This window comes from Tachysurus vachellii, chromosome 6 (assembly GCF_030014155.1).
Source record: "Tachysurus vachellii isolate PV-2020 chromosome 6, HZAU_Pvac_v1, whole genome shotgun sequence".
Classification (NCBI taxonomy): domain Eukaryota; kingdom Metazoa; phylum Chordata; class Actinopteri; order Siluriformes; family Bagridae; genus Tachysurus; species Tachysurus vachellii.
In genome coordinates, this window is record NC_083465.1 from 16,996,675 (window position 1) to 17,009,310 (window position 12,636).

At 36.6% G+C, this 12,636-nt stretch overlaps 1 protein-coding gene across 4 annotated transcripts in view; it reads left to right on the top strand.

Annotated features, from left to right (window-relative positions):
- Positions 1–12,636, top strand: part of kcnq5a (potassium voltage-gated channel, KQT-like subfamily, member 5a) — a 101,053-nt gene that overhangs the window by 82,806 nt on the left and 5,611 nt on the right. For 2 of the 4 annotated variants that reach the window (XM_060872604.1, XM_060872607.1), the window contains exons 8-12: positions 3,261–3,355; positions 4,139–4,165; positions 7,344–7,564; positions 9,521–9,626; positions 11,710–11,841. In XM_060872604.1, the coding sequence (XP_060728587.1) occupies positions 3,261–3,355; positions 4,139–4,165; positions 7,344–7,564; positions 9,521–9,626; positions 11,710–11,841 (581 nt within the window). Of the gene's footprint in view, positions 1–3,260; positions 3,356–4,138; positions 4,166–7,343; positions 7,565–9,520; positions 9,627–11,709; positions 11,842–12,037; positions 12,152–12,636 lie in introns of all 4 variants that reach the window. The other 2 variants (XM_060872608.1, XM_060872606.1) reach the window with 2 other exon arrangements.

The following is a 12,636-nucleotide window of genomic DNA, read 5'->3' on the forward strand; positions in this document are numbered from 1 at the left end:
AGTTAGGGAAGACATACATATGGGTGTGATGGTCAGGAGTATATGAACTGTCAAACTGTATGTGCATGCAGTATACAACACAAGACTGTCTGCCTTTTACTACTTCAGTATTACATGCTTTCTCTTATGTATGAAAACATAATTACAAATTCAGACTCTTCAGCACCAGTAAATGACAACCCTTTTCCCCTGACCCCTAACCTTAAAATGATTAATATTGTGGGTTGGAGAGATGACAGAGGAGTTGATATGTGGGATTTACCATCTGTCATGTCCACAATCTTCAGTACATTTTGTCTAAGGCAGGAGAAAATGAACAATAACACAGACATTTATTTCACTTTAGGCCATTACCGTCTATGTCCAAGGGAAACACTAGTGACTATTTATTATGTGTTTCCACGGAAGGAATTCTGTGTGAGAGTTTCCTGAAGAATAATACTTCTTCCTAATGGACTGTGCCATCCCTCTTTAGAAAAGTAAAAATTAATGTGGTGTATGTTGCATACGCACACAGTCTCCAAGAAACAGAGAAATTGCGCTATAGCAAAATTGAGCCAGGGTTTTTTTTTGTTTTTTTTTGTTACATTTCTCCCAGACATAGCAAATAGGCCAACCTATCATTGTTAATAGAGGTCATTTCTCTTGCTTTAGATCCATTTCTCCATTAAATGATTATTACTTGAATCTACAGTCAGGGGAAATAAGTATTTGGAGTACTTTTGTTATTGCTATTTAATATACTTCCAGTGCATATATCCAAATAATGCCTTTTGACTTTGTGCTTATTATATGACCAAAAAAGTATGTATTCATAAACATAAACAAAAACATTTTAAAAAACAAAACTCTTCATACACTACAAATACAGAGCAGTATGAGCTGTTTATAAATGACAAAACTGTATGAACTAATAAGGCTGAGCAGTGTTTTGGTTCATTCTTCTTGCCAATCCATCTTCAGTTCTCCAAGGATGCGAGGATCCCACTGATGAATTTGCAGTTTTAGTTCAGGAGACTGCAGTATTCGGTTCAGGAGATTGGCTTGGCCTTTAAAGTTTGGGCTTTGGCTGTATGGCTTAGTAAAAATTTAATGGCTAAAAGATAATATGGAGTATCAGTACTTCATTTGTCTCTCCAATTTATTTTGTAATTGTTGTGGCCAAAAGTATTTAATTTGGCTGTAACCTTTTTTCAAACCATTTTCAAAGCCTTTTTACGATGCTGTTTCATTTTTTTGTATTTTTTTTTTTTTTTTTTTTGCAAAAAACTACCTGCATTGGTAAAATTGCAAGCACAGAATTTTTCTTTTAAACAACTACCAGTTAAGACACATATAATTACTTTCTATGATATGATGAATGTGTGTTGTAATGACATTACAAAATGCATCTTGGCCCAAATGTGCTGAAAATCTCCAAAAATTTTCAGCTCCTCTGAATATCGCTGAACTTTTGTGGTTATTTATGTGATAGCAAAATTGTGAAATAGTAGAGGGGCTGCTTTAAATTATTTATAGGTCCACAATATGAGGTATTTTTGTTCCATCACTCTCACACTCTCAGGCTCACAGAAAACACACGAGTAGGCTAGTGGTAATAACTCACAGGTGAGAATCATCACACATTACCTGTCAGTTCAGTCCACCTTTGTTCCATAAACTTTCCATCTGCATGTTTTTGAACCAGTTAAACTGACAGTGATGTTTAGAGGCTTTGCTTTGGCTCTGTAGCTTTTTCCATTGTGTTGTTTAATTATGTTGTCCCTGAGAACTTTGTAAAGCTCCTTCAACTTTACTATGATTGATATTTGTTTCGTGAGATCTTTCCAACCAACGACAGCGTCTTTTATAATAAAACTGGCTGCATTTTTATCTATAGGTTAAATGTTTTAATAGAGAGTCTGAATATTGTTCCCTATCCAATTTGTTCCCTATCCAATTTGTTCCATATCCAATTTGTTTTTCAATACATACTTTTTTGCTCATTTACATTATAAAGTCTAAAGACAATATGTGTGTGCATTTGAGGTATGAATGCTTATGTATCCCTCACTGTATATTTTTTCCTACCTTTATCCTACTGTTTTTTATGATGGAGACAGTGTCCTGCAGTAAAATACTGTTACCACTAAGGCTGTTTTAGTATAAACCGTAATTTCAGGAATGTCGTCACACTTCTTTTGGTCTGTTTGTCTTTTGTCTTTTGTCTTTAAATTACTGTCTGGTGCCATTAACTTCCAGATTTCTCATCTTTCTTGTTCATCTGCATGAATTTAAAGCATAGTATGCAAAATTTATGATCTGTAGCATTTGAATCATCATACATTTCCCTAATCATTCTCTCTTGCAGTTGTGCCGTTCAGCATTTTTTCATATTGCATAAGTGCTTTAAAAAGCCCTTTGATTTATATTGCCTTCATCACACTGTGATTCCTCTACATTCACTAATATGTCTGCTCTTAGTATTAGTCTTTTAAATGCTACAGTGCACTGTCTTCACCTTTCTCATTTCCAAATAAGTTATTTGTTCTATATCACCCAGTTATTTCCTCTATATTATTAAGTTATTATTATTATGTTAATCAAAAGGCTCATTGATTTGCTCTTTTGCTTAGATGCCAGGGCTGTATCTGTTTGTGTTTTACATATTTAACTTTATTGGATGTGGCAACTTTCTTTCACCCTCTTGTGCTTTCCCCTTCTAGCTGTTTAAATATGGTGGGAGTCCCATTATGCAATAAGACATTTTTCAGTGTCTCTTTTTGATGCACATAGACTAACAGTTTCAAAACGTGTGACGTACAGTGATTAATCCAGGCCAGCTAAGTAAAAATTCAGCAAAACCATTCACTGAACAAATGTCTTAACATTCTGTAAGAATGCCTGTTTTCCTGGCTTTGCCCTCACCATGCTGATGTCTCTCTGCACCCATGTCCATATGTGTGTCCTTGTGTATGTGTGTCCTGCACCAGGCTGCGTGGAGACTCTACTCCACAGACCGCTCCAGAACGTACCTGAGTGGCACGTGGCGATACTATAAAAGTGTTCTCCCCCCTCAAAGGCATGTATCCATGCAGTCAACTGATGAGAAAACTCTGACCTGAACTGGTTTTTACTAATCTGCCTTTTTTTTGTTTTCTTTTTTTATTTTCTTTTGTTTTGTTTCCTTTTTCCAACCCCCGCTCTCTCCTGGCCTTGTGACATTTCTTTTCGATTCCATATTTCCTTTCTGTTTTCCTTTTTGTATACTCTGCACGTAGTGTGTTTGGCGTAGTTATGCGGCTGATGAGAACTCGGTTTCCATTGCTACCTGGAAGCCTCATTTGAAGGCATTGCATACCTGCAGCCCTACAAAGTAGGTACAATTCTGGCAGCTGGGTGTTCTCTTTGGTGTCTGTGCTCCTATAGCCTTCATTATTCCCTCTTTATCATTGCAAACAAGTCTGTGTCTCCGAGCCTAATTTCTTTTTCTTTGTGTTCCCTCTCCTTGTATATATGCTTGAATTCTAGCGTGTAAAAGGCGTGTAGTCACCAAAATAGAAAAAAGGCTGCATTCAAAGTGAATTTAAGAGTCATAGACATTCACAAGCTTTCACCTGAAGATACAGTATGAGGGAAGACTTGCGCTACTGGTTAAATAGGCCAGCGTGAAAAACAATATAGACTTTAGGAGCCTGGAAATATGCACACACATACACAGATGTATGATCAGGCAGAGGGAAGCATTATTATACTTTTCCAGTAATCACTGACTCATTTTAAAGCTAAATTATCCTTGCAAAGGCTTTCCTAGACAGCTTGATTGAGCGTTGACGATTGCTTGCATGTCTGCTTGGTGCATGTTTATGCTATCTTCTATTCTCAGTTTTCCGATTTTTTTTTTTTTTACAGTGTGGTTTGTTTTTGCTCTGATTCTTAGTGCATGTGCATATGTGTATGTCTCCCTCAACTTACTGTATACTGTATTGTGTTAACACAGAGAGAAATATATTGATGATTCATTCATTGTATGAAAGATTCAGTATATTTCAGTGCCATTTGTCTTTTATGTTAGACTCCTTTTTTGTTTCTTGTTGTTCATGTAAAGAATTAATCTCCTGCCCCTTTTCTCCTCTCTGTTGCTAACTAATACCTGAAGGAAAGACCAGGGCGAATCCACCACAAGGTTTGTTATTCTTATACTGTATGTCACCACTGGAAAATATTTTTTCTGTGTAAAATAAACTTTTTCTGAATTTTTAGAATTTCATTTCATCTAAATTTGTACGACTAAAGAATATAAAATAATGACTTAAGTTCTTGGTAAACACATCATTGGTGAAAATTTTTAACATTTTTCAAATGTTTGCAATAAGAAAGCGCAGTTTTCATGTCTTCAGAGAACACAGAGGGTCAAGTGACTTTCGGCTTATACAAGCTCAATGATGCATGTGACTTTATATATTTAGATTTGTGTGTGCATGTTTGTAAAAGTGAGGGAAAGAGAGACAGAGATAAAGTATATGTGTGCACAATAAACAGCTCTAACTTGGCAGTAGTTAAACATGGAGCACAGTACCACTTGTCTGATGGCAGACAGCACTATGATGCACTTTTTCCATTCGGTGATTATTTATGTTAGTGATTAAATATCACTTCAGAGAACGTATACTCCAGGAATTATTAAAAAGAGGGAGAAATACAGTAAGGGAGAAAGAGTTGCTGCAAGACAGAAATGGCAGAGGATGGCAATAGAGCAGTATGTCTCTTCTAAGCTCTTTTTACGATAGTGAATGTACATACATAGTAAGGAGCCACCTTTATAAAGGCAGAGACTATTTAAGTAGTTACATTTTCATCAACGACTGAATTTGCTGCTTACCTGTAGTTTTTTGCTCTTTTAATTTCCTGGTAATTTCAGCTCAGCTCATTGCTGGTGCTTTTGCAAGTAATGGTAAACCCCAATGCCTGTTCCTACATTTAAACTACACTGCTTTTAATTAGAACTTTAATTGGATTTTGGGTGTGTGATTCATATTCAAAGCAAGAACAGCAGCATAGCCAGACCCTTGAAGCTTAAGTCATTTATACAGTAGTACTCATGGTGGGTGGCAAATATGCCGTAATATGTTTCTGCAAAGACCCGACTGAACTATAAACACACAACGCAAAAAGCTAAGCTGTAAATACAACTATGCTGTGAACCACTTTAATAAATTAACTTGAGATTTTTGTAGTGTGATGTGTGTTACTGGCCAGAGTGACAAGCGGTAGCTCTGTATGCTATCTTTTAATTGACTAACAAATTGTCACAAACTGGCTTTTATATATTCTGATGTTTGGGTGGGCTTTAATGTGCGTGTTTAATGTGTGTTTGGGGGTTATTACTGTATCCATGCATGTCTGCCACTCATTGTGCCTTTAAAAGTTTTCTAAAAAGCAGAGATTAACAAAGCCGTAAATGTTTGGCTTTTACAGCCAAGTGTTTGTCTCTTTTCACCACAACACACATTCATTTGTTCCACTGAAAGAAATCTACTTTCTCTTCACATTCTAACTAATCTGTCTCTCACACTTCCTAGTAAGATTCATAGTAATAGACAGAAGCTCTTCAGGAAGTATACCACAAGGAATTTTAGGTACCCAGCATCCCCCTCTGCTTTGGCCACATAAACAATGAGAATGCTGACTAACTGCAGGTGCATGGATGGTGACTCATATTCAAATGTACCGTTTATCCGCCCAATGTGATCCCACATAGAGTCTAAAACAGGGGGTTCACTCTTCTGCCTACTACCTGTTACCTGAAGAGCTCACATTAGATCACCCCAGATTCTCACTGCATTTACTATATTTGGGACACAAAATCTGAACACCCAAAAGAAGAATACTTATTCTTGTGAAATGATTGAACGTGCATGATCAGACTTATTCTATAAGTCTTTATCTATCTCAAGCTATATAACATCATAGTGTTATTATGACAATTAATGAAGGCAGTCATGTGGGGTTTTCGATTTTATAAACACTTCCTATCATTGGTGTCCAGTTTTTAATGGTATTTCATAAAGTGATGCAAATTATATAGGCGTTAATGCAATTACAAAATGGTAACTGCATTAATGCCCACATCTGCATGTTGCATGTGTATGCTTCTGAGTTATGCTTCCCATTTCACTATTTCCATTTCTGAGCATTAAGCACGAACTTGTGTTTGAGCCAAGCTCAAGCCACTAGTATTCCCTTTACTATCATCTCACACTTTCATTTTTTGTTCATGCAGCATCTGTTTAGGGGTCATTCAAAGGCATTTTCCTAGATTTATTATTTTACATTTTTTACTTATCTCGTCTTTCATTTTGGGTTATAATTTCCCCAGCTCCCATGATCATGAGTGATTAGCCTGAAAACATTGGTTGTCGTAGAATGCTCAATGCATTGCATGTCAGTCTGTTTATGTTGTTTAGGCTATGCATAAAGGGCATAATTCTAGTACAGAATTTTTTTTAGAAGCCTGAAAGTTGTTCAAATGATCATAAATTTAGAATGATCATAAAAAGTTAGAGGTTCCAGACAAATATTCACCTCCCTTGAACTTTTCCATATTTATTTTTCTGACTTTAAACTGAAAGGCCTAAATTGGAATTATGCCATGATTAGGTCATTAATCTACACAAACTAGCCCAAAATATTGAAGTGAGCAAGAATAGATATGAATAAATAAATACATTTTTATATTATATATATATATATAAAGAATATATATATTATATATATGAAGTGTGACCATTTGCCATAAAAGGTGAGAAAACTTTTGGCACAAAGCAGTACATTTGACGCAAACCTAACCATGTGTGCATCCCCAATATGTAGCAACATGTTGAGGGTATGTATTAATCAGCAGTGAGTTGGATGGAGACAATCCTAGACAAAAATCTGTTCTAGTCTGCAAGAGACTTGAAACAATGGAGTGGTTCAAATCCAAGAATCTACATGTTGAAATGGCCCAGTCAAAGCGCAAAACTGTACCCAGAATACTTATGCAACCATTTTTTATTTAAACAAAATTTTGTATCAGAATGTAAAAAACAGTCCTTCTAATGTTATGAAAAGCAAATGATAGCGGTCCCAATTAGTTTACTTCAGTTCTAGATTTTAACACTGCAAAATATGGAAAAGTTTAATAGGGTTTATGCTAGTCATTGTATATCAGTGATTAAAATTAGATTATCAATCATTTGATTTTACCTGAAATTGAGCTATGATTAACAGATCTTTCGCTTTCTTTTTCCTTCTCTTCATCATTATTCACGTTCCTTCTGTCTCACTCTCTCTCCCTCAACTGCCCGCTTTCTCTCATGTAGCCAGAAACTGAGCTTTAAGGAACGTGTGCGCATGGCCAGTCCTCGTGGTCAGAGCATTAAGAGCAGGCAGACATCTTTGAATGACAGACGCTCTCCTGTGACTGAGGTAGGGACAGAGGGGAGCAGCCCAGCCAAAGTACAAAAGAGCTGGAGTTTCAATGACCGAACACGTTTCCGACCATCGCTCAGGCTTAAGAGCCAATCACGAACAATGCCTGAAGGTAAGTGAGATAAAAACATCTGTATGTCTAGCTATGGTGTAAGAGGTAGAAATGGTAAGAGGTGTAAGAACAAGTTAAAAATTATACAAGATTAAAGACATTAAACTATTCTATAAGAATATCTTGCAAGACAACCTTCTGCTTTTGTTCAGCGGTTGTCAAAAGTCTATGCATAATTATCCTGAATGAAGACTGACTACTCCAGAATATTTGGGAGTGCAACAGGACATTAAGATTATTCAAACATGTAACTAACTCAGTATGGACACTAAAATAGGACCTTCGTTGGACTTGTTAAAAGAATTCTTTAAACATTTATTGGACATGTACCTACTCTGGTGCATAGCATTTGATTTATATTATTTTATACACTCAAACCATTGACCACACGGTTGAAATGTTTCATCATAGTATAAAGGAAATCAGATATTTTGTACCGAATTGTAATAATCCATACCGAAAGCATATCAGCAGAATGGATTTGCATTTAATTTTGCACCCATCTGATATTTTCAGATTTTATATTATGATGCCAAGGAGTAGCATTAAATAGTGATGTTCTGAGTAGATTCTCAGAATGTTTCTGTTTCCTGACTTGTTTGTTCATGGCATAGTCATAGATCTTAAAAGCTGAATGAGGTCAACCTCTGAGTATCTTGTCTTGGAGGTGTATGAAGCTGCTTCAACAATTACCTATTCTTCTGTTTCACTTCAGTAGTCCCCAGGGTGACCCTCAGTGGAAATGAAGAGAATTGAGAGAGATATAGAGGAAGAGACAGAGCCAGTTTGCACTCTGTGTCTTGCTAAAAGTGGTTCTGCTCAGCTTGTGATGGAAAAAAATCACATTGTGTTTCAGTATTGATTGGCCAGTTAATCGTATGGCAAAATTGGAATCTGCAAGGAAACAATATAAGCTTAAATGACAAGAAAATATCATGGTTTGTCTCTATTATTAGTACTTTCCAAACCCACAATTGAACAATTGTTTTTGTTCAGATTTCTCAAATGCTTTAGCAGCTGTGTATGCAGTGTAGAGCAGGATTTGTATGTGAAGCCTGGTTTTAAAACATGTGCACTGTGGAAGAGCAGCTGTAGCAGGGATACAGAACTGCAAAGATGTTCATATAAAATGGAAGATAGACACTGTTCCGAGATGAGAAACAAAGTGTGTGGGGTAATCACCCCTGTGGCATGGGTCGGGCTGATTCAGCACAATCTCACATTCACTCCACGGTCATGTTTTGTGTACTTACACAGATTCCTGACTGAGCAGCCTGTGAAAATCCTCTACAGCCTAATGTACAAACATTTTTCAGAGGGATTGTACCCTCAAGGGTACTTTTATTTAGAATGACATATTTGACAAGGTGTATTATTTAAGGTATGTAATTAGCCCTTAGAGGACATGAAGAATACATTGTTATTCTTAAGGCCTTTCAACACAGATTAATGACCCCTGAACACTGTTAACGGAATGTTGTCCCTTATCACATGCTTGTAGATTTGTTCCATTTGTCCACTGATGTCACAGAATTGCTGAAGTCCGCACTTTCAGCTTTGCAGCTTGTTTCTGTATGAACTTTCTCTCAATCTTTCTTAGGCTAGGTGTTATGCACATAGGTGTTCACATGAAAAAATACACAAGGGAGTCAATGCACAAGGGCTTAAAATCAAATGTAAAATTACTACACAAATGCTCCATCTTAAAATCTCTTAAGGTTAGACTTAATATGTACTACACACCTGCTCACATTTTGTCACCTACAGTACTGCTGTGATTCTTTATAATTATGCTTGGCTGTGTAATTTCAGGACTGATGCTTATTCTGTGTCAGCGTATTTCAAATGATGCTTATGTTTCACTCCTACTTCAAGCATATACTCTTAATTGGACTATTGTATCGTATTGTTCTCTTCTTAACTATTATCTTACCCTTTTCTAAATCTCACTCTTAGCTGACAGTTTGGGAGGAGAGGAGTGTTTTGATGAGAAGGGCTGTCACTGTGATGTCACTGTAGAAGATCTTTCTGCTCCTCTGAAGACAGTCATCAGAGCTGTCAGGTGAGGAAATTATTAAATGAACATACGAACTAAAAAAAGCATTACACAGCTATGAGCTATTATACTAGATAACAAAGCCTATTACAGGGCTCTCAAGTTTTGAACACAGGCAAGCGTGAGCAAAAAAAAAAAAAAAAACACTAATGGGGGAGTAAGGATCACTGGCCGCAATTTAACCGAATACAAAGTATTTGTTTAATTTCCATTTATTAATGTGTGTGTGAGAGAGAGAGAGAGAGAGAGAGAGAGAGAGAGATTATGACTGGTGGTGTTTATTGTAAGTGTTTCTTGCCTTTTTGGACTCCTTTATCATTTGTAATGTTGCCTCCCATATAAAACAGTTCGGCTCAAGCCCGGCCATTTTTAGTGTCATGATTGAGGACAATGTCCCGTCCAGAGACAAGCTGTTTCGTGTTGAGGTTTTGTTCAAACCGACCATTGAAAATACCCTCTCTAATGAATATGTTTTTTTTGTTCATTGGTTGTTGCGTTAAATCTTACCCATATACAATAGTGCTATTTTTGGCTATTGTGTAGGCTCTTTTTTTGATTGGCTGATAAGTGTCAGGCTCGACTAAGAGCTCCAGGGGAGACGCGCTTGATTCCTGCCCGGTTGCATAGAGACAGCGGTGCGGACATTTTCGGCGCTGTGGCTTATTAAATATATTATAAATAGTCAAAAAGTTTTCTGCGTGAGAAATACGACGTGTGATCACTGCAAATATCAAATATCAATGTGTGATACTTGACAGCCCTGCTATTATATGAGCTTCACCTTTACTTTCTTAATTAAAACAATTCATATGTAGTGACATCTAGTGGTGAATAGAGTAATGTAAATATTGATCTACTGCATTCTAGTGGGAGTTGCAGCAGGTTTTTGCTTCAATGACTTTAATTGATTATTAAAAAAATAAAGGCCACTGATAACACTAAAACTTTGACATTTGTTCAAACATTTATATTTAACCCATCCCTAACACCTATTACTTTATAGACGCAGATTACGTAGGCTTTATGGTTGATTTTTCCCCATTGAGATTATTAATACAATTTTCTATACATAGGCAAAATTATTTGCCGAACTGAGGTAAAAAAAGGGGGGGGGAGTTATCAAGATATAGTTATTTTTTCCCTTCTATAGCTAATAAATATTTTTTCTATAAAATATTACACCCGGAATGCAGACCAATATCTGCTTTTCTTTTGAATCACTCACAAAGATGTGAGCTGAAACTTAGCTTCAGTTGTGAATGGTTACTTGTAGAATAAATCAAGCTGTTTATTTACACATGCCGTGCAGCTTTATTATCAGTGGTGACAGCACTAATCAAAAGGTACTCCTGGGGTAAAGTGGTTGAGATTTCTCTCGCTGCTTTCCCAAGGTGTCAGATGGACACACTCACAGCAGCTTCTGCTTACACATTGGCTCAACTGACATATATATATCAGAGTATACCTGACAGGCAGTCAAAACATGATGTAAAACCCTGTGATATTAAGATCCATGCAGCACTATGTCAATATTTTAGTTCCATCTCATCCCTGTAGAACGACTCTAAAGTTTTGTACCACCGGAGCTTTGAGTGATACTGGTGAGAATTATTAGTGTTAGAAGCTATATGTATAATCTATTTTCCCCACTGGCTTTACACATGGCTTTCGTCATGGCCCACTAGTGAGAGTGAATGTGCACTGATCGTTTTTCCACTGCAGTGCTTTCAGTTCATCTTGAAAATTGACATGCAAGTTAAACTATGTAGAAATGTCAGTGAAGACAGCTAATTACAACTAATGTGTTTTAAAGATCGCCTTAATTATCTGTGCAAGATGTTCTTAATTTATTGGATACGTCAAATATCTCTCTTTCAGAAAGATTTTATGAACTGGAAAGTTATTTTTCTGTTCACTAATTACAGAGCTTTTTAAACTTAAATTAGCACAAGGTTGTGTGCATGTGTTCAAATTGATTGATATTATGAAAAGAATAAATGTTCTCCTATTAGCTCTGACAGCATTTTGTCTTATTTAAATGACACTAAAGGAGAGTTGTGATTTGAGTTGTATCCGGTATTCCTATCAGAATAATGAAGTTCCATGTGGCCAAGAAGAAATTCAAGGAGACTCTGCGGCCATATGATGTGAAAGATGTGATTGAACAGTACTCCGCCGGGCACTTGGACATGCTGTGTCGTATCAAGAGTCTCCAGACTAGGTTAGCCCAGCATGACTTTTATATACCCCTAAACAACTTCTAGACACTTGAATAATATGCAAACAAAATCACATTTAATTTCACTCCTGGTATTTCTTCCTTCTGGTCTGACCTGCCCACGTAAAGCATTGTCTGCTTTTTTGTATGTTTGTATTGTTGTGACTACATGAATGTGTGTTTGCACTCTTCCATTCAGGTTGGATACAATAGTGGGTCCAGCACAGACCCTGAGCAGCAAAGCCAAGACTTTTTCCTCTCCCTCCCTGCACTCATATTACAGCCAAGCCAAGAGGAAGCACTCAGCCCCAGGGTCAGCTGACCCACAATCCCCTTCACCACTATCTGACATAAAACTACCTGACATAAAATGCACAGACATGAGTCACAGTCTTAAGCTATGAGTCACGTTCATCACTGACAAATGACCAAATGCTTTACAGTTGTCACGTATAATAATACTTTCAAGTCTGTGCTATGCAGTATTGCACAACATTTCTTAATATTCAAGAATGTTTGGTATTTTAAAGCTAGATGTTTCACATTATGTGCCATTCACATCAGACACAAGACCTAGACTTAAGCTGTCGACTCTGTCTCACAAAATCTACGTCTCCTTGCTTTTGGTCAATGTGGTATTAATTCCTTGATAGAAGAGGTTCTTCAACCCTGTATTTAACCCTTGTTTTCTGCATTAGTCAAAATAACCCATTCTATATAATTTTATATCATTATTATTGAAAGTGTCTCTCACTTTATATATAGTGTATTGCAAATACTTCAATTATTTCTGCTGCA